This window comes from Theropithecus gelada, chromosome 13, assembly GCF_003255815.1.
Source record: "Theropithecus gelada isolate Dixy chromosome 13, Tgel_1.0, whole genome shotgun sequence".
NCBI lineage: Eukaryota > Metazoa > Chordata > Mammalia > Primates > Cercopithecidae > Theropithecus > Theropithecus gelada.
In genome coordinates, this window is record NC_037681.1 from 67521874 (window position 1) to 67544314 (window position 22441).

General features: G+C 53.3%; 1 protein-coding gene across 4 annotated transcripts in view; it reads left to right on the forward strand.

Moving 5' to 3' along the window:
- TTC7A (tetratricopeptide repeat domain 7A) overlaps positions 1 to 22441 on the forward strand; it is a 159331-nt gene that overhangs the window by 108719 nt on the left and 28171 nt on the right. For all 4 annotated transcript variants that reach the window (XM_025405656.1, XM_025405658.1, XM_025405655.1 and 1 more), the window contains 2 exons: positions 3488 to 3648; positions 20546 to 20662. In XM_025405656.1, the coding sequence (XP_025261441.1) occupies positions 3488 to 3648; positions 20546 to 20662 (278 nt within the window). The remainder of the gene's footprint in view (positions 1 to 3487; positions 3649 to 20545; positions 20663 to 22441) is intronic.

Sequence of the window (22441 nt, forward strand, 5' to 3'; positions counted from 1 at the left end):
CTCCTCCACCTCTAGGCTGCGCCCCCACCCTGTCCCCACTCCTCACTCCTGACCCCAGGTCCTGGACAGGCACGGGGTACCTCTGTGCCCCTCCGGGAGCATCCCTCCACTCCTAGGAACGCCAACAGAAAGACACCTGACACCACTTTATTTTTAGTTCTCTGTAAAAGAACCAGTGTTTTTCTTGCTAACCAAGGGAATGATAAACCTTTGGTGATGCATTTTTTGACCTGTTCAATTACTGACCCCTCTCTAATGAATAGCATCCATCCTCTTAGAGAGATGGCGGGCCAGGCCAGTGGAGCCTAGCGCCCAGTTTCCTTGGAGACCTCATTTTGGCAGCCTCAGGGAGTTGAGAACTCAAGAACTCCCTGAATGGACAGTCCTAGCCTGCCTGGGTCTCTGAGGCCCCCAGCCGGCCCATCCTGCGCAGAGCACGTCTGGCTGGCCGGCACAGTGATGGCTATGGATTTGGATACGTAGCCCAGGATAGTCGGGTCTGCTCTGGCAGAGTCACCAGCACAGGAGCAGCCTTAGGGCCACCAACAAGCCGAGCCAGTGGCCCCAGTGATCTTAGCGTCCTCCTCATATGCTCCTTGACCTATCCACAAAGTAAGGTGCCCAGGGGAGAACTCTGGGCCTGGCATTGGTGCCCACAGCCTGCACAGAGGCCAGGCTGGAGACCAACACAAAAGCCAGGCAGACTGGGGACCCAAGGCACCACGAGAAGGGCAGAAGGCTGGGTTTGAGGTTTGGCAAGAAGCAGGACTCTTAAAAAGAGACTCATGAGGTTCCTGCAGGGATGGAGCCCTGACATGGAGAGAGTCACAGGAGCTAACGCAGCTCCCAGGCCTGAGAGCACGGAGGAACAAGTGCCTTCAGGCTGGAAGGAAGGGTCTTTCCTCTTCCTTAGTTTTCTGGCTTTGGGGCTTGAAGAGGGAAACTCACACTTCAGAAGTGTTTGTTCCGCCAGTACTTTGCAAGGCATTTTTTATAGTGTCTCATCTCCATGGACACTGAAATAGGTTTAACCATTATCCTCATTTTGTAGCAGAGAAACTGCAGCTTAGAGAGGTGAGTCTTCTTGCCCTAAGATACCAGCTGGGAAGTGGCAAAGCTGGGAGCCACACCCCAACCTGACCCCAGAGCCTCAGAGCAGGAGAGGGTGTTTATCTGTCAGCCACACATCAGGTTCTTTCCACATCACCGCATGAACATGTTCAGAGCAGAGGGTCTCAGCCATGGGTATGTAGCTGGCAGATTCTCTATCCCAGGGCCAGGCGTTCCCGGCCCTCCACCTTCCAGCCTGCCGCAAGTTTCTCTCCCAAACCTCTCTCTCCAGACCTGGTCACAGCCTTTCTACAGGGTGCAGAGCCTCAAGCTAAGGGTGCTGCTCAGTGAAACAGCAGTATGTGGGGGAGAGGATTCCCTGCATTCTGGGGAGTCAGGCCAGGTTGAAAGTACTAGGAGTCAGAGATGAGGAGGAGATGGCCAGCTGGGCCCTGCCATGCCCCTGGACCCACAGCACAAGGAGGGCTGGCCTTGACCTGGGACAGCTTTGAGGCCAGGCCCGTCACTCACCAAACACAGGCTTAGCAGCCTGCATAGCTCACACAAGAGCACTTGGCCCGGAGTCAGGACCCCCATCTGAGAGTGCCTGCTCTGCTGCTAACTCGCTCTGCTGCTAACTCGCTCTGCTGCTAACTTGCTCTGCTGTGTGAAAAGAATGGAAGGGATAGAAGATAGCATTTTTGCACGTACATTAGCTCTTTGTACCCTTCTGTGGAAAAGCATATGCCTAATTTGCAGATAAGGGAACTGAATTCAGAGAGAACCAGGGACAAAGGCGAGTGAGCGGCAGCGCCAACTCTAGAACCCAGCTCTTGTGTATTCACAAATACAGGACCCCTCCACTGGCCAAAATGAGCAGGATCAATCAGCTCAGATGATAGGCAGCAGGTGGGGGCTGCCCCAGGCAGGGCATGGCGCAGGGGTGCCCAGCAGGGTGCAGGGGCCAGGGACTATGGGGTGTTTTGTAGAGAACGAGGAGATGACATAAGGGGGACAGCGGGCCACCTCAGAGGTCAAATGGGACTGTGTAAGGGGCTGCTGCAGTCACCAGGACTGGCCAACCTCTTTTGAAGAAGAGAGTTTATGTTGGTAACTGCCAGAATTCTTTTTTCTCCTTAATGCTTATGGAAACATTCCCCAGACCCTGTCAGGGATGCACAGGCCAGGGCCCATGGGGCGGGGAGCTTTTTCTCTGAGGGTAGTAACCTCCACAGCTGAATGTAGATGGGTCTGGGGACGTAGAATCGGAGGCAAGGAGAGGGGCCTCAGGTGTCTCTTGCATCCACGGGACTCTTAGGGCCCATCCTGGGGATGTTGTGTTATGCTGAGAATGGTCTCTTTAGGAAAGGGCTCCTTGAACCTTCCACATCCTCCCATAAGTCCAGCTATGGGCAGAGACCCATCCTGGCAGGGTGGCAGGCAGCCAAGCAGGTGTGTGGTCTCAGCCCTGAAATAGTCCCCATAGGATGTACTGGGGCACCGACTGACCCCGAAACCCTGTTACCACTTGCAGGTGGGGCCCTGGCCACAGCTGCAAATCATCCATGCCCTCTGCAGCCAGATCCAGTAGAACATTGGAGTCCTGCCTGCGGGGTTGGCGGGAGCAGTAGAAGGTGCCCTTCCATGCTGCACCAGCCCCTCCTGGGCTCACTGACTGGGCTACTGGAACAGCTGGGGCCTGCCCTCTTTCATGCAGTGCTCAGAGAAGGGAGGCAGAAAACTCAAGCCAGTGAAAGTTGGGACCTGTGGTGACCCCTGGTCTCCCCACCACATGAAGGAAAGGCTTTCCTGAGGCCACATCCAAATCCAGACCCTTAGAGTATGGCTCTCCTGACCCTGCATAATCTGGCCTCATCCCACCTGTCCAGAACCAGGCTTAATAAATATTTGTTGAATTGAAAATAAAACACAAGACTAGAATCTGGATTCTAGTCCCAGATTCCCACTGTGCCCATGTTAGAGGCCAGTCTCCCCGTCTTCTAGGCACTTGCCTCTGCATACTTCCCTTCCTGTGGTCAAGCTGCACCCCCTACCTGGAGCACCCCGTTTGCATCATCTCCTCCTGGAAAGCAGGGTCTCCTGACACATCAGTAGAACTCCAGGGTGACGTTTCCACACGTGGCTGCCTTGCCCTGCGGCTCCCACTCCTCCCATTTAGGAAGTACTTCCTGGTGGCTGCCCTGGTCCTTTGTGCCACACCACAAACCTGCTCCTCTTTATTCCTGAGGGTGACAGCAGACCCCTCCGCGCCAGGCCATCTGGGGCAGGTGTTTTCTTACAGCAGCATCCCTGCCCCCAGTGCCTGGGGCCCCCTTAAGTTGAATGTGGGTGCCTTTGTTGACTGGCACCTGGCTTCTGAGTCCCAGGGCAGCATGTGCCTGGGGAAGGGCACTAAGCTGGTGGGTTCCTTCGACAGATCTCCAGCGCCATGGAGCAGCTGCAGGAGGCCCTGAAGGTATGCAAGGATGATGCCCACGCCCTCCATCTGCTGGCACTGCTCTTCTCCGCCCAGAAGCACCACCAGCATGCCCTGGATGTTGTCAACATGGCCATCACCGAGCACCCTGAGAACTTCAAGTAAGTGCCCTGAGAACACTCTGGCAGTGGGGGAGCTGGCTGGCCTCTGCAGCAGGTGCCCATGCACACCTGCCCTGCCATGGTGCCAGCCAACACACATGGGGTAAGCACCTGCTGCATGCACAATCCCTGGTAGAGAGACAGGGGGGTGAGGACAGGTGGGGTCAGCAGATAGCTCTGGCGCTCTGCACCAGGAGGTGCCTGGTGGGGAATAGGGTGCACGTGCTGCTCCTCAGCCCCCATGAGGTGGGGTCTGCATGGGCTACAAGGGAGACTGCTTGAATGCACATGTTTGAGCTGCTTCTGCCTGCCCTGGGCTCTGCATGAGCCTCAGAATGAAACTAACTTGTGTAAGTTAATCATAGCCCTAACACAGCCAGCCAAGGATGGGATTCTAACACCAGCTAGGCTGGCGGCTGGAGACAGGGGTTACGGCCCTCCAAGGTGATCCTGCTCCTTCATATCTCCCCACCTCCCTCATTTACTGTATCAGCCAGATGCCCCACTTCTTGGAGCAAGGTTTAAGTTGCACTCGGCCTAAGTGGTGGTGGGACGCAGAGGACCTGCTGCCACCCAGCCAGGACACTGGGAACAAGGCCGTGCTGGGCCAACTGAGGCGGGAGGATGTGTTGCTCTGTCGGGGGAGGAAGGGGGAGTCATCTTTTGATTTCTGCCTTCTGCCCCTAAGGGCAGGTGACACTGAGTGTAACAGGCTTTGTTTCTCAGAGTCCTGTGATCCCAGATAAGGGACCTCTGAGTAACCCACTTCCCACTGTTCCACCTTAGGGCCTGAAGAAAGGTGATTTAGAACCAGCCCAAGGCTGTCCCCTGCAGACAGCAAGGAAGAAGCTAGAGTCCTGGCTGCCCTGATAGGTGACTCATGCTGTGTAAATAGGTTCACAAAGGATTAGGAAAAAATTGCTGGGTGATGAAGGGAAGCTTCAGTGGTCCCAGCCTAGGGAGGTTCCCGTCACTGGGCTTTCACCTCCGTCCATCCCCAGCCCATCAGAGGCAGGGCTGACCACAGGGGTGGGTTCAGGTTTTCCTGCACCCTTGGCCTCCTTCAGACGACAGCAGATAGTTCTGCTCGTGGCCTTTGCCAGCATGCCGAGCACTGCTGTTGGTGGCTTCCTCCTCCCCAAAGCTAAAGAAAGGTGCTTTGGGAGTGGCAGTGTTTCCTAAATATAAACCCCATAATGTGCCTCCCTGAAGAGGGGAGCCCCAGTGACCAAGGCCAAGGACAGGTGTTCATCCTGCTGGTCAGCCTGGTCTGCAGCCCCAAGACCCCTGAGCCTTGCCCTGCTTGCCCTGCTTCCCCTAGTCCACACTGACCCCTGCCCTGCCCATTCCCCCTCCATCCTGGCCTAGGCAGGTCCCCGCTGCTCACAGCCAGGTGTCAGCAGAATGGCCAACTCGACACAGCCTGTCTTTTGTGTTCGTGGCTGGCCCTGATTCTGAGCCTTGCCCCAGCGGCGTTCAAGAGACTACTAAAGGCCAGGCACAGTGGCTCATGCCTGAATCCCAGCACTTTGGGAGGCCGAGGCAGGTGGATCACCTGAGGTCAGGAGTTCAAGACCAACCTGGCCAACGTGGTGAAACCCTATCTCTAATAAAAATACAAAAATTAGCTGGGCGTGATGGCAGGTGCCTGTAATCCCAGCTACTCAGGAGGCTGAGGCAGGAGAATCACTTGAACCCGCGAGGCGGAGGTTGCAGTGAGCCAAGATCGCACCACTGCACTCTAGCCTGGGCCACAGAGCGAGACTCGGTCTCAAAAAAAAAAAAAAAAAAAGAGAGACTACTAAAAGTCCAGTCACTTCACCCCCAAAGGCCAGTAGCTTAGGAAATCCTAACACAGAGAAAACAGTGTGTGTGGACAAGGGATTAGTTACCTTGTCTCATTAATCCCAAGTACAGTACAGTAATACGAGGTACAAACATTTTATTTTTAATGAAAGTGCACAAAAGATGTAGGTTCCCCACTCCTAGTGCCAGTGCCTTACTTTGATCCCAGCTCCATCCTCACACCTCTCTGGCAGGGTCTGACCCACTGCCGCTGGCCTGCGTGCCTGTGTGTGTTTCCACTTCAGTTAGGCTTCATCGGAAACTGAAATGGCCAAGCAGAAAGACTTAGAATCCTAGGCTGGGGAAAGGAAAGGGCTCTTTGTCCACCCTGGGTCTGTGGAGCACAGGAGAAGCAAGAGGCCTGGCTCAGCTCGGCATCAGAATTTCCTAATGAAATCTTACTTGGAAACTGAGACTGTGATGCAGGTGGGAGCACCACTGCTCTGATGGAGCCAAGGAAGGTGATTCACACCTGCCCAGTTCCAGCTGAGGGGGCCCCTCCATCCCAGCACCTGGCATCTCACCACTCAGCATCTCTTGCTGACTTCTGAACTGATTGCTTTCTACCAGGCTAAAGCAGCTCCCCTGGCCTGCTGTGGGGAGGCTAACTCCCTTTTTTGGAAATCTGGCTGCAGCCCAGGCTGTGTGAGGTATGGCAGAAAATGGGGTCTGCCCAGTGTGGGGGACCCACCCCTGTCTCCCATCAGCTTCCTTGACCGTCACCCCAGGAGTGCCTCCTGCCTTCATCTTCCCAGGCTCTTGGACTGGGCTAGGAAGCTGTCCATTGCCCTGTGGGCAGTATGTGTGCCCCCGCTGCTGCCCTGCCTCGACACATGCACTTTCCACCCTTCCCTTCCTCCCATGCTCACTCAGGTGCTGACTCCTTCCCCAGGAAGTGTGCCACTCACTGACAGTGTCCTTGGTCAGGGGTTGCCTTGAGGTTGGTGACTGCCCCCAGGTGGCCCAAGGGTGGACATCTGGGTCTCCAAGAACCCCTGGACCTGAACTATGACATTTTGTGCATGCGAGTCTGAGTCCATGGAAATGGCTTTCAGCAGATTCTCAAAGGGAGCCCGACCTCAAAAAAGGTTGAGGAGCCCTGGTGCAGACTGCTGTTTGTCAACGTGCAGGGTAACTGTACCCCTGTCTCTCGTGCTTCCCCAAGGCTTGCAGGGAGCTTCCTGGAGAGCAGTGTTTGCAGGCAGGAACCTCTGCCTTGGGAATAACTCACCCATGCAGACATCACAGAGCAACTGCAAGGGCTTCAGGAGCTGTGGAGGGTGGGGCCTAGGGGCTGCAGGAGGGAGTCAGCTCTGAGGTCAGAGGAAAGCATTCCATGCCCTGAGGGATTCTGAAGGTTCTTCTGCAACCTGTACTCTACTGTCACTCACAGTAGAGTACGTGTGCTGTGGAGCATTTGGGGATCTGCAGGCCCCGCCCCCAGTAGTGCCTTACTTTCCTCAGTCTGCTTGTGCAGGGCTGTGGGGCTGGGGGGAAGCAGCAATAGGTTCTTTGTCTTGAGCCACCATGAGCTCCTCACCTCCAGGATCCTGAGGAGCTCTGTTTTGATCCAGCTGGCCCTAAAAGGCTGCAAAACTAATTGGGGGAAAAAAAATTACAGGGACTTTTGGCCTCCAGAATTGTAAGAAAATAAATCTCTGTTGTTTTAAGAAAAAAAAAAATTGTGTCTCTATATACCATTTATAGAGACATAATACTATCTATACGGCTGGGGTAGGGCCGAGAAATCCACCTACCGCCAAACTATGGTGAGTGACCACAGGGTATGACCATCGTCTCTTTGTAAGTAAGTCAATACTATTCGCCACAGATGAAACCTCAGAGCATAGAAACTCATGGATTAGCAGGAAATGTCACTGAGTCCATTACAGGTCAGGGATCACTGAAAAATGTCATTGCTCTTCGATTGACACTGCACCCTGCTTCCTCAGCTGCTCTCTGCATTTGAGGAGAAGCCGTTTGTGGTTCCAGCTGTTGCCAAGGCAGTTAATTAAACAACCGGTCTGGTAAATATCACTGCGGCAAAACAACAAAAACCAAACTCCGTTTGTCCTGACCTCATCGTCCCCAGCAAGGTCTGTATCCACAGGACACTTAAAGGCACCTTATAGAGGGCTGTCCCAGTGCCTGAAGCCTATTAGAGGCGTCTCCTTTCAGCCGTCAGTGTTAGAGGCCATCCGTGCATGGGATCCCAGAACCTGCTTCAGGAATGGCAGAAGCTGGCTCGTGCTGGGCATGGGCTTTGCCTGTTTCACCACTTTCAGGGAGGCCTGCCACAGGGGAGGAAACTGGTGGGGGAATGGACCCCTGTCCATGTGAGCTGGTCCTTGTGTGAGAGCCACAGTGAGGTCCCAGCCCTTGAGTCATGTCTGTCACTGGCCTGTGCCATCTGCAGCAACTCACTCCTCTTCCCCTTGCCTCTGTTTGCTCATCTGCCAAAAGACGGACACCTACTCTGTCTTCCTTGGCTTGTGAGGTTTATTGTGAGACTCAGGAGAGGGCACACAGTCGATGGACAGCCGTGTTTGAAAGGTGGCAGTATGGAGGGGAGAGGAGGCTGCCCACCAACAGCATCAGGCTGTATCCTGGGTCCCAAGTGTGGCAGTGCCTGGGGAAGGCCAGATAGGCCAGGAGGCGCAGGCAGCCGAGGCTGGCCCCTGACAGAGGCAGGGAAGGAAGCTCTGGGGAAAGGTTAGTGAGCTCCTTGACTGCACAAGAAGTCACCACTCCCATATAGGCAGACTCTAGGCTCCCGGAGAAAACCCAGCTTTTGTGGAGTCGAACTTTTGAAAAGCTTTCTGACTTCAGGTTAGAAAGCAAAGCGAAGAGGATCTTGATTTCTGTGCTGTGGGATGACCTTTAGTTAGTGGAGCTTGGGTTTAAAAAGGCAAAAAACGTGATGAGGCAGAGACAGCCCCACAGGGACAGCATAAACCTCGCGCGGTGGGAACCAGACACCCCAAGCAGCTTCCTGAAATCCTGTGGGCTTCTGACTAAGCCCTGGACACATGTGCCGGCTGGGTTGTCCCTGGCCAAGAGGCCAGGCCCGCAGGGGGCTTCAGGGGGCAGCAGCTCCCTATCCAGGCCTGGGTTCTGGGCCAAGCCGCGGAATGCGAAAGGTCCCGTGCACGCTTGGAGATGCCTGTGCGAGTCCTTTCTTCTCGTTTTGGGTATGAGAGGCAGCTGGGAGGCCCTACCAGGGAGGGGCAGGAATATGGGGTGAAGGGGAACGGGCCACTGATAAGCGTCCTTTCTGAAGCCATGGGCTCCGTGGGGCGATGGTTTTAGGTAACAAATTCCTTGGGCTTTAGTCAGGCCGCTTGTAGTGAAGGTCACCATAGTAACCAAACAAAGTTCCTCGGCTCATGATGGGAGCTTTCCAATAACCAGCCTGTCAGTCACGGCTCCCGTCCCAGGTCTGGCAGTCTGCCAGGCTGGTTTTGAAAGCCCAGGCCGTACATAGGTCAAGGGAAGAACAAACAATTTCCCCTTCCCCTCTCCACAGTGGGCAAGGCCACCTCCTCCCACCCCCCAAACCTCCGTCGGTGGTGGTAGGTCCGCTTGGGAGTTTCTGCTGACCCAGTACCGGTCTCAGGGGACTTGGAAAGTCCTGGGGGAAGCTTTCAGAGCTCGGGAGACCCTCCCCAGTACAGGAACAATATGGGCCTCCCAACAAGCCAGAGCATGTGCCTGTAAACAAATGGAAGCACACAGCCTTCTGCTCAGGAAACCTAGACTGTTTGGAAACTGTTAGAGCTGATAACCGGGCGTTAGCTGGAGCCATACCTTGGCTGACTCTAGCTAAGGCTAACGTTGGAGCTCAAGGGCACCCCTGGGATCTACCTGGCATACCTCATGTTTTTTTCAGGTGGTGCATGTGATATATTTCTCATGGTCCATTCCACTGAGCAGGGGGATGAGTCCCGGGGCTTCTGTTAACATTTCTGACTTAAACCCAGCGTGTTTATTTGATTGTTCTTATTAAGGACTTGTAGTATATCAAAAGGATGCTTAGCATAGCAACACTCCAGTGAGGGGCTGGAATCAAAGGTATTAACACAAACATAGTTTATCACTTTGCTGGGTTCATTAAACACGTTTGGCTGCCACAGCCCCTGAGGAGGACACCAGCCATGGGGGAGCCTTGCAGGCCATGTGGCAGAGGGAAGTGTTAAGCCGGTCATCATCACTGGCAGCACCGGATCCTTCCCCAAAGGTCAGTTCCTCATTAGGTAAGCTGAGTTGACATTCACATTTCCCTTCGTGGGTTGGCCCGTGAGAACCTCTGTGACCTCGCTCTGTGTGACATGTATAGGTGAAAGATAATGGTCATCATTCTCCAGTTAGTGGTCTGCCTGCATTCAGACTTCTAGCGTAGATGACACAAGTCATTTTGTTTGTCTGGGGAAGAGAGGAAAGAAAGGAAAAAGGAAGGAACATAGATATTTTCAGGCCTTGTTTTCAAAAGTGGTGGTAACCCTTTCCTTCTGGTACTTGTTGCTTTCCCTGCTTGCAGCAGGGGCTGGAGGCAGGAATTGTGGCCCAGGGCACATGGTTCTCTGTAGCAGGAGAGGCCCAGCCCCAAGACAAAGCCTTTTTGCCCCTGGGAGAAGGCCCATGCCCACGAAGCAGAGCTGACCTCCCCTTTGCAGTGGGAGATCTTTAGGTCCCTGGAGGTCTGACACAGGGCAGAGAGACCAAGGCATTTGCTTCTTTGTGTCTCAGCCCTGCCTGGGAACCTGCCTTTATTCCTAAGGTAAGAAGACCTAAGGGTCTTCTTTTGGGAAGTTCTTCCACCCCTGAATGGCCATGAAAAGGCTCTGTGTGGTTTACATTTAAGTCTTTCAAGATCAAGAATTTGTGTTTGGGGATCCTCTCAGGGTAGCTGGAGATAGCTGCAGGGAGGGAAGCCGAGACCTGAAGGCCAGTTGTGTCAGCCCAGAAACAGATAAGAATGCTGTGTGACCCTGCGGCCAGCTGCAGGGTGGGGCCAGGCTGCTCTCAGAGCAGCCCTGGGGTCCTTCACCAGGTCAGGGACAGTCTTTGAAGTAAGGAGGCGCTAACTTCAGGAAACCAAAGATTTTGAGGCTGCTGATTTTTAAAGCTTCAAAGTGAGATCAGGTTAAATGAATTCATTAAGAGGTGGAAGATCATCATGAGCCTTATAAGATTAGAGGACATGGGTCAGTCTAATCCTCTAGACCCAAGGAAAAATAAATAGTTTTAGGGTTAAGAAGAGCTGCTAAAAAATGTCCCTTCTGTGTTAGGGATTAGTCTCTGGGAAGGTAATAAAACCGGGGCTGACTGTGGCCCGCCCCCTTTCAGGGAGGGTAAGGCCTGTTAGAGTCCTTTAAAAAATCATACCTTCTAGGCTGGGCGCAGTGGCTTTGGGAGGCCAAGGCAGGAAGATCACTTGAAGCTAGGAGTTTGAGAACAACCCTGGCAACATAGCAAGACCTCGTCTGTACAAAAAATTTTAAAAATTAGCCAGGTGTGGTGGCACACACCTGTAGTCCCAACTACTTGGGAGGCTGGGGTGAGAGGATCAGTTGAGCCTAGGAAGTTGAGGCTGCAGTGAGCTGTGATCACACCACTACACTCCAGCTTGGGTGACAGAACTGTCTCTTTAAAAAGGTCCTGAGCAGTGTTGGATTTAACATGGGTGAGAGACCATGTATCTGGGAGACCTAGATCACTCAGCACATCCCCCTGCATCCTGGCCAGGGTCTGGGTGATCACACCTGAATGGGGGTGAGGGGCAGGCTGGCCCCTCTCTCCCACTACAGGCCTTTGTTTCTGCCCTTCCTGCCCATCTTCAGAGGACCCCCTCAGGTCCACTTTGTCCCCGGAGCCCCTGTACTTCAAAGCTGAACCCCTCAATTGAGTAGTAGATTCTGTTCTTCTTGTGTTTCCTAATGCGTTGGATGTCTTGTCTGAGTTTAGAAGTACCTTTGGGGCAGAGACTGGCCTCTCCTCTGCCTGCAACCCCCATGGTAGGGAAACCCCCACTAAGCACAAAACACACTCCAGTGGACCCTCCAGCTGCTAGACAGTGGGAGCTGTTTCGTTTTTTGGAAGGAAGAGAACCATGTGGGGGATTTGGGGATCTCACAGCCAGAGTGCTGTCACACCCCTCACCCAGTTTGGTTGTTTTGGTTTGGTTGCTTTGTTTTTTGGTCTTTACAGCACCCCTGTTTTGAAGATGAAGAAACTAATGTGAAAGTTAGATGATAGCTCAAGATCACGTTGCTGATGAATAGTGGAGCAGAGGCTAGAACCCATGCCGGCTGATTGGCAGGACCACCCTGGTATACTTGAACTCCAAGAGCTTCAATAACAATGATGCACCCAGTGCTGGTTCCTGCCGGGCACTGCTGTGAGCACCTTGCTGCATTAGCTCTGTAATCCTCTCAGCACCCTAGGAGGGGTAGAAATTGTCATGATTCCCATTTTATGGATAAGGAAACAGAGGACTTAAGTAAGCACCTGCACGTAATGGGGGCTGGGGGACTGAGAATGAAAGTTTGGGCAAACTTGGATTGAACACTTTCTGAAGTGCCAGCCCCTGCTGGGCCTTTTATGTGCATGATGTCCTGCAGCAGTCCTCAGGGTAAATAGATGCTGTCATTCTCATTTTACAGATAAGAAACTGAAACTCTAGGCTTGGCGCTGTTGCTCATGCCTATAATCCCAGCACTTTAGGATGCCAAGGCGGGCGGATCATTTGAGATCAGGAGTTTGGACCAGCGTGACCAACATAGTGAAACCCCGTCTCTACTAAAAATAAATTTTAAAACAATTAGTGGGATGTGGTGGCGCATGCCTGTTGTCCCAGCTACTCAGGAGGCTGAGGCAGGAGAATCGCCTGAACCCAGGAGGCGGAGATTGCAGTGAGCCGAGATCATGCCACTGCACTCCAGCTTGGGCAACAGAGCGAGACTCCATCTCAAAAAAAAATAAAAGGGAAGGAAGGAAGGAAGGGGAAGGGGAAGAAGGAAGGAAGAAAGAAAGGAAGAAAGGAAGGAAAGAAACTGAGGATCTGTGACTTGCCCAAGGTCACATGGCTTCAAGGAGGGACACTTTGGTCATCAGACTTGGACCCTGCTTGTCACCACTGAGTCCAACTTGGTGCAGCCCGGGCTGGGGCCCATTTACTATACAGGCTCTGGCCTCCTGGCCAAGGAATTAGACTTTCCAGAGGCATGGCCTCCTGACTCAGAGAATAGCCTGCTTTTTCACTCAATTATGTGTTTTCTATAAAAATAGAACTCTTCATTAAAACAGCTCAGCACAGCCATCAGCTGCAATTACTAATTACTGTCCTTTTAAGAGATAATACCCCTTTCTATGCATTCACCACACCTGCTGCCACTTCCCGCCCACCCCGCCACCGCCTCTACCCCCACCCCCAACACACAGAGGGTTCCCAGAATGGCCAGGAGCCAGAGGGATCCGGAAGAGCTGCCCAGGGCCCAGTGAACACACATGGGACCAGTAGGACCCAGAAGAATGGAGAGTTTCAGGGACACCCTGCAGCTTTACTTCCTTGGAGCTGCTTGGATCCTGGGAACACCCAGTGTTCCAGTCCTTGGTGAGCCCTTGTGACTCAACTTTCCTCTTCCGTTCTTCAACAGTTTGTTGAGAGCAGGCACCAAGGATACAAAGATAAGAAGGACCTAGTCCCCGCCCACATGAAGGAAGGATCTCGCAGGAAGACAGGTCTGACAACAGCAAAGATGACTGAGAATGACAGCTAACCTCTCTTGAGGGGTGACATGCGCCAGGCACAGGCTCTCTTTCCTTTACTCCTCCCAGCAACCCTCCTGGGCAGTACCATGACTGTCCTGCCTTGCAAATGAATAGGTACCATCAGAGGTGAAGGCACTTCTAGGAAGCAACAGGGCCTGGAAGTATACCCACGTCATCTGATGCTAAAGGCCATGTCTCAACTGGGAAGTGGCTCCCTCGTGTACATGGTGGTTACTCTGTTCAAGTGTTCGTTGCAGGTGCTGAGTAACTACAGGGAGTTACTTTCAGGAACATGAAAGTAAAAATGTGGACCCGTCGTGCTTGCTGCCCACACAGCCTGTGTGTTTCCCTGCAGCCAGCTCTGCTCTGCCAACTTCCCCTCCCACCAAGAGTGGTGTGCTGGGGTGAGCAGCCAGGGCCACAGGAAGGGTGAGGATTGGTGCCCCCAGGTAAGGCGATGGAGATGACCTCTGACCCCAGGACTATGCTTTGCTTAGCCAGAGACACCACAAAAATATCCCGTATTTACAGGATAACTATTTTTTTTTTTTCTTTCATTTTTGGAAAAGCCATACTAAGGGTCTCACCCTCAGATCTCTTTATAGCGGTGGGAAGAAATTGTTTGTCTTTGCCTTACATGGGAATAGCTCCAAGTCTTAATCCTTCCAACAAATAATTAGCAGTGTGATCCTGCCCTAGGAGTGCAGGCGAGGCGCAGCTAGGAAGAAAAGGAGGAAGAGGAGGCAGATGCCAACATTCTCCTGGGAACCTCCATCATCAGCCCACACTGGAGCGATTGGGGAGATTGGCAAAGCTGGCGGCCTGTGGCACAGCCATTTTCTAACGGGGAATGGAGACACCAGCCTCACTGGTCTCGGTCTTCCTCCACAGAATCAGGGCTGCCCTCGACATACAGACCCCGTGGGCTGAGATGTCCCATGGTTCAGCAGGGGCTGGCTCTGTCAGGTCACCTGAGTGCCTTTCTGTGCCCCTGGATGCTGCATCACGCTTGCAGATGACATGGGAGTCGGCAGGTCCCAGCGGTTAGGATGGTGGGTGAGGGAGCACTGAGCCTGGGTGTGGGGTGGCCGGTGTGGTCTACCAAAGTCTCTGGCAGCATCCTGATGAGGGCGTAAGCACGTAAAGAAGAGAGGGCTTATGTCTGCACTGGGCTCCCCACCCCGACCAGGGCCTGTGTGCCGCATGGCTTGGATGGGCCTGCAGAGAGTACCGGGAATGGGTCACATCTCAGGACCCAGCCATCCTTCCCTAGCCCCAGCAGTGTGACCAAGCACTTGGAGTGTTTACACTGACCCACGCTCCTTCCCCTTTTCCAGAGTGAACACTCACTTTCACATCATCCTTCAATGCCGATGGCATGGCAAGGGCGTATGGCCTTAAAAGACCTCAGTGTTTACTTCACATGGGCTTCTACAGCTTAAACAGGAAAATGCTTGCAAGAGGGGTCACAGCGAGGATGCTTTGTCCAGAGCCCAGTTCCTGTAGCTTTATGTATCTCCTTTCATCCTCTTCCTGTCATAAGCCTGTCTTAGGTCCTAGGAGTGAAGGGCCTAGTTGAACAGGCCAAGAAGCTTGGGGCTTTCTGGGAGCCTTCAGAGGCACCTGGCCTGGAAACTTGCTTCTTGGGATCTGGCCGGCCTGCAGCTTCAAAGCAGGAGTCCCTTCCCTGTGTGCTGGAGAGCTGAATGCAGCTGCTACTGAGAGGTCATCACAGTTCAGCCTGGTGGGAGTTCGTGGGACAGGTGACTTTACTCCTATTGTACAGGTGTGGGACCTGTGACATGCCCAGCTGGGTGACCACAGACCTGGGACTTTGGCTTGAGTTTCTGATTCCTGGGCCAGTGTGTATTCACTTTGAGTAACGACACAGTGTGGGGCTTGAGGACAGTACTGTGACCGTTGCTCTTCTGGAATGGCTCTTATTGCAGGGCATAAATGTTGAAAGCTGCTGGATTTCAGTATTCAGGCATTTCGATCAGAGACTCTCCTCAGTGATACTCTTTGGCCTTGCCCAGTGACTGTCTCCTGGGATGGAGGCCCTCCACCCCCACCCCAGTCAGGAGGAGCCAGAAGCTTCCACATCTGGAGCCCACTGTTCCTCCCCAGGTCCTGCTTTCACAGGGAGGAAAACTTTGCTTCTGGACAGTTTGGAATGGAATTGGCCAGCACTCTGCTTGTCAGCTGTGGGAGTCCGGCCCACACTGCAGCTATGGGGAAGCAAGTAACAGGCTCCAGGACTAGGCAGATACTGTGTGCTCAGCACTGCGCCAGGCACTGGGGAAGGGCAGCGGGGCCCTGCCTGCAGGCACTTGCAGAGCAGTTGGGGACGCACGATGAGGCACAGGACAAGATAAACGGCGGTTTCACCATCTATAGGCCAGGCTGGCTGCACACTGATTCTAGAATGTCTGACATTAAAAATGCTTGACATGCCAGGTGCAGTGGCTCACACCTGTAATCCCAGCACTTTGGGAGGCCAAGGCGGGTGGATCACCTGAGGTCGGGAGTTCAAGAATAGCCTGACCAACATGCAGAAACCCTGTCTCTACTAAAATACAAAAAATTAGCCAGGCCTGGTGGCACATGCCTGTAATCTCAGCTGCTCAGGAGGCTGAGGCAGGAGAATTGCTTGAACCTGGGAGGCAGAGGTTGCAGTGAGCCAAGTTTGCACCATTGCACTCCAGCCTGGGCAACAAGAGCAAAACTCCGTCTCAAAAAAAAAAAAAAAAAAAAAAAAAAACTTGATATGAGTTTATTATTAAACTCTTAAGCCTAGGTGGCAAAAAAAAGATTATATACATAGTAGGGGAATGGAAAATGATTTCCCTCCACCCTTCTAGGGAGGAGGGCTTTGACTGGGCTATGAATTAAATTGACATGACAGATTAATGGGAGAAAAAATGTATTTAATTATATACATATGCACGGAAGTCCCACTGAATATGAGATTCAAAGAAAGACCAGATGAGTGAAGCTTAATAGCATCTGGAGCTACAGAAAGGAAAAGGGGGTTGGGGTTCCCATGGGTGGCAGAGACAAGTTATAGGAGGGTGACAGAGAGGAGATGATGAATAAAGGTTCTCTTGTTATGCAGATAAAAATCTCTCAGGTGATAGAAGTTGTCAGGAGCAGCCCTCTTCTTTATAGATACTTTTACTATGTCGATTTCCCTGAGAGATGGAAGTTTCTAGGCCAGGCAGTGTGGCTCATGCCTGTAATCCCAGTGCTTTGGGAGGTTGAGACAGGAGAAACATTTGAGCCCAGGAGTTTGAGACCAGCCTAGGCAACATAGTGAGACCCTGTCTCACAAAAAATTAAAAAATTAGCTGGGTGTGGTGGCCCATGCCTGTTAGTCCTAACTACTCAGGAGGCTGAGGCAGGAAGATTGCTTGAGCCCAGGAGATCGAGGCTGCAATGTGCTATGATCACGTCACTACACTCTGCCTGGGCAGCAGAGCCAGACCCTGTCTCTTTAAAAAAAAAAAAAAAAAAAAGGAAATTTGTTTTATAAAAGGGCAGCTTTTCAGAGCTACTTCTGTGTCTGCAGTTTCTTGGAATAACTAACTCAAAATATGCCGAAGTATATTTTGGGGTGGCATATTCTGGTCTCAAATAGTCATATTTTAGGGTGGTGTGTCCTGAGCCCCAAGTATATATATATGTATAATGTAATTAAGTGCTAATGGAACACAGTGCCAGACATTCAGAGAAGGACAGCGTGATTACATAGGGACATCTTGGAGGAGGGCTGGAGCCGTGGGATTGAAATAGTTTTTTTAGTCTCAGAATCCTTTATTTAAGTGGTGTTTTAAGCTCAGTTGGTTTATAAGACAGATAAGCAAGGGGAAGGGGAGCCCAGGCTTGCCTACTCTATCCCCAGCCCCAACTGCCAGCAGCCTCCCCTCAGCTTCGCGCAGGAGTCACAGCGTTCTGATGAGGCTGTGGCCACAGCTTCGATTCCTCCTGGCTGTGAGGGCCCCCAGAATGTCACCCACCAGCCCTGACGGCATGCCAGGGCTCCGCCAGGCTTCCTGCTTCCTGAAGACATGGGCTAGGCATTGATAGGTGGGTGAGTGGGCAGCAGCTACCTGTTGCAGTGGACAGGATGGAGAGGGGCCTGTGCTCCTTAGAAGAGCAGCTGAGTCGCTTCTTCTGAGGGAGTGGAGTTGTTTGCTGATCCCTGTTGGGAGTGGGAGAAAGTTCTGCAGTGAACTAGAGGCAAGCCAGCAGAGGCGCAGATAACCACATCCTGACATCAGGATGGGGGTGTGCACAGCCCCCATGGGGACACAGAAAGCCAGAGGGTGACATCTGGTTAGGAGCTGGCTGGGTATCAGAGGGGGAAGGGTGATCTCAGCAGAGGCTACAGCACAAGCACAGCACGACGAGTCCGGGAGCCTATTCCGAGGCTCAGGGAGCTGCTAATACCCATGTGATCAGTGTACCAGCACCCAAGGTCATGGGGAGGATGGCAGGAAGGGAGGGTAGAGCCAGAGCAGGAAGGCTGTGAAGGCCACACAGAGGCACAGAAGGCGAGGACCACGGGGCAGGGCTCTTTGCGGAGGAAAATCCCTCTGGCAGCGCTCACCTGCCAGCCCGAGGAAATCTCAGGAACAAATCTGGATCCTCCCAGGATCCTGGAGTGAAAGATCAGACCAGAGTGACTGGTGGAGCACTTGCCCCAGCCCAGAAAGGATGCGGTTGGGTTGAGAAAATCCGCTCTGGGCCACTCATGCTAATGGAATGTCAGCAGCTGCGAAGGTACAGCCTGCCTTTGGTAGAACTTACTGTGATGCCAGCTCAGTTTTCAGCCACTTCTTTGCCAGGCACATGGTGTGGTTGCATCTGCCCTAGACCCATTCCGGCCCTCAAAGATGAAGAAAGTGAGAAGGGAGCTCTGGCAGAGAGAAGCGTGCTGAAGAGGCAACGCCTGCAGAGGGCCCGGGGAATGCAGCAGGGCTGGCCTGCCCAGGGAGCTGTCCCCAGGAATCAGCCCAGCCCAGGGGACTTGGCTGTCTGAGGGAGGGGCTTTCCCACCTCACTGACACCTACTGCTCCAACCAGCTGCCCCACCTTCCACACCCCAGCCTCTTCTCTCTCCCCAGCTCCCAGCCAAATCCCACTCCACCCTGCTTTTCACCAAACACCAGCTCCAGTAAGATCCCTTTCCTGTTTCTTCCCCTGCACTGAGTCTGATCCAAAAATACAGCCCTTGATTCTCTGGTCAATGTGTCATTTATAGTGCTCTAATTGTCTCAAAGGCAGCCATTGTGTTTTCTTCTCCATATTCCTGAAAGCAGAGGCCCCTGGTACTTGTGGAGTGTTGGATCCTTTGCAAACCTGGGGAAGGAGAGTACAGTGGCAGGACCAGTTGTCCCCAGCAGTTGCCCACTGGGGTCATTCCTACTCAGGGCTGTGTCCTGTGCTGACTGTGCACTCGGGTCTGTGCAGTCCATGCTAGGTTGATCCCAGTTTCTGCCCTTGGGACCTGATAGGCAAGCCAGGTGGTCCTTAGTTATGTTCCAAGACGGGTGCAGGGCATCCTAAGAATTGAGAGAGGTGGGATTTAAAGCCAGGCTTGGGATGGATGAAAATGAAGAGAAGAGTTGGTATCTGAGGGGCAACCTGTGTGCAGGGTCAGGAAAGGCATTTGGGGGATGCAGTGAGGAAGAAAAATTCTTGTCTAGAAATCCCCTCTTCTGAAGATCCTGGGGCAAATTCCACCCTCTTCATTCTCTACCAAGTTGCAATCTAAGAGACAAAGTGTGGAAAGACAGGCAGAGAATAAGGACATCAGAGGGCTTTATGAAGCTGGGAGCCCAGGTCTCAGGGCAGAGGCCCAACTGAGAGAGATCAGAGGAGCAGCTGCCAGGGCCAGGCCTGGCCTCGCCAGGTGGCGCCTGCAGCCTTCGCAGTCTGGGTGGGGACCCTCCGATGGAGCAGGCCTGTGTGCTACCCTCGGGCGGGCTGGTAGAACCACCGGGCAGTGTTCAAGTGCAGGGCCTGACAGTCCCGTGGTCTTGCTCCTCAGCGGTGTTGAGAAGAAAGGGCCTCACTACTCAACCACTGGTGAGAAGTGGGAGGTGCTACTGTCTGGCCCTCAGTGGTTCAAACTCTCCGCAGGCTGCCCAGGCAGCTGGTGTGTGTTGGTACTGCTGGCAGTACCAAGGTGAAAATATGGCTGGACTTCCAATTTTTGCTATATAACCACTGCCTGGACCCCTCCAGAACCCCCAGACCTCCCCAGCATCTGAAGGGCCAACACCAGTCACAGCAGGGCCTCCAGGGCTCCACCCCAGCTCTTGATGAGCAAGTGTCGTGACTGGCCTGTGAGAAGCATTCTGGCTGTGCCTGCTGTGTCCAGGGCAGAGGGAGGGAGCCAGCCACCCCTCCTGGGGTCCTGCCTCCAAGTGGGACCAGCTCTTCTTCTCAGCCATCCTAAGGGCCATTCCCCACACTGGTCTTACCTCAGAGGACTTCAGGTTTTCAGGTCGAAAGAAATTCTGAAGTTGCTTGCTCTCATTGCACAGTAACTGTCCCTAAATGGTGATTGAAAAGGATTTCACGTCACTTTAATCCTATCGATTATGTAAGGGGAGCTGGCTATTTTGGGAAATCCAAGAAAGAATCCTTTGATAAAGCATAACACCGCCTTCTTTGTGTATCTCCAGGGTCAGGAAGCAAACTTTGCAGTTCCACTTAGGAGGTGTTGCTTGGGCACCTATACTATTGTGGCTGGCAAGGTGGGAAGCGGAGCTCTGTCCTTAGGGGACCTCCTTGCCAGTTCCTTGCTCTACCTTCACTCATGGATTCTAAGTCACTGTCTGGACGGGTCTCTTATCCAAGGTCCCAGGCTGGGCCCTGTGGGGAATGTGAGTGTAAGCCTGGTCCCACATTCAGTAGGCACAGGGCGTTGCTTAGTGGAGGATGTGGGTAGGAAGAGCAAACAGAGCAAGACCTCACAGGGCAGTGCTTCAGAGATGGGCAGGATGGCACGTGGTCAGGGGACACGGGGCATCAGCAGTGTGGGCACTGACAATGCTTCATGGGGTGCTTCATGCTTTGGCAGCCAAGATGGGAGAAAGTGAGGCACAGAGAGAAAGCAAGTGGTCCAGGGGCCTGGCAGAGGCTGCCGCCCTCATGACACTCTGCCTTCTGCAAGCTGGGGAGGTGGGCATGTGGGGCCGTCCTGGTGGGGCAGGATCCTCAAGTGAAAGTGGGCCCTCGCTGGGGTGTGCTGATGGCCGCTCCCTCCCCACAGCCTGATGTTCACCAAGGTGAAGCTGGAGCAGGCGCTGAAAGGCCCAGAGGAAGCCCTCGTGACCTGCAGACAAATGCTGCGGCTGTGGCAGACCCTGTACAGCTTCTCCCAGCTGGGGTGAGTGGCCGTCGTTATCTCTTGGGTTGCCAGAGGGTGGTTGCCAAGGCATCAATCCACAGCTGGGTGGCCACCATGCCTGCCAAGATGGGGAGGAGAGGGAGGCTGTTGAATGAAAGCATGGAACTTCTTGCCCACGGAGCTTTTCACATCCGTAGTCCAATTTGAACCTCCTGACAGTCCTCTATGAAGTACATAGAGACCCTGGGTAGGACATTGAAGTTCAGGAGTGGTAAGAAGGAAGAGAAATCATTCTTGAGCGCTGGAGCTGGGTGCTGGGCTTGTTCCTTTATCTTATACCTCAGCTGCTTACAGCTTATGCATTATCAGATTTTATTCCCAGCCCAGTGAGGAAACTCAGACACAGAGACTTTATATATAGCTTACCAGAATCACTCGCCTGGTAAGTGGTAGTGCTGGGACTTGAACCTGGGTCTCCTGAGTTCCAGCCCATGGAGGCTGTCACTTCTTTCCTCATTCCATTTGGAGGCTAGAAGAGGAGGAGGAGGTGGAGTCCTGAAGGGCCACCCCTTCTTCCCTAATCACCCACGCTCTTCATACCTCCTGTCTCCTGCTGGAGACCCTGGCCTGGGATCTGGATCTTTCATGGGCCAGAGCAGGGCAGTCATGTCCAGGCTGAATCTGCAGAAAGTCTTTGCTCAAACCCAATGGGATTCCTAGGCTTAGCCTATGTGGCCCAAAGGGAAAGAGGGCCTCCTGCAGGTCAGGGGCCCTGCCTCTTCCTGATCCTCTTGTCCTTCTTTGAGATAGCTGGCTGTGTCATCTCCCCAAGGCCTCAGGGGACACCCGCCTAGTGTGTATTTGTGTTTTCACAGAGACTGGGAGCCCAGAAGGCTTCCAGACTCCCCAGAGGAACGTCTGTAACAGTGAAATTTACAGAGGAGGGTAATCTGATGGAGTAAAACACCTTGGGCAGAGTCAGCCCTCACTTTGCAGGCCTGGGAGACCAGGGCAGAGCAGGACCAGTGGGTGGAAGCTGCCAGAAGGACACTCTGGGGTTGAAGGACTTTTCAGAATGGGAATGTGAAGCCACCTGGCAACTGGATGCATGAGGCCGAGGGCCACACTCTGGGTAAAGGGACCTGCATACCGATGACCTTTTTCTCCTGCTCACTGGCTGTGGCCACACAAGCAGGTGCACAACCCAGCTCCCCTCCTGCAAGGGGGTTGCCCCGGAGCTGGCTGCTCTGTTCCTGCATCCTTATCTGGATGACTGCTTGTCTCTTCCTCCAAGTGGTCAGTCGTGGTGGGACCCCTCTGAGCTGCAGCCTTGTCTCCCAGCATTGAAGACCTGGCCTGTGCCTCCATTGGAGCAGCAGAACTGCAGGCTTGTCACAACAGGAAGTCCCTAAGTACCTCTCCTTGGCTGCCCCAAACTAGATTTTACAAGCCCTGGTTTCTGATCTGTGGCCCCAAGTTCAGAAAAGAATCCTCCCTATCTCCTGGGAAAGCCAGGAGGATATTGGATCCAGGCTTCTGGTCCAGATAGCCCTGTCCTACACTGGGGGTAAAATCTAGTTTGGGGTAGCCAAGGTTTAAGACCACAGCTTGCAGGTCTGGCCTAGCAGACCTTCACTATCAGCCACACCGTCCACTGCTTTGCTTGGGCCAGCCCCACACTGCTGGTCTCATGTTCTAATTGTCCCTCAGGCCCTGTCCAGATACCCCTCCTTCATGGAGCCACCGACCACCCAGCCTCTAAAATGTTTCATTCAACCCTCTCATGTGGGTTTTTGCTGATTGTTCAACTTGAACTGT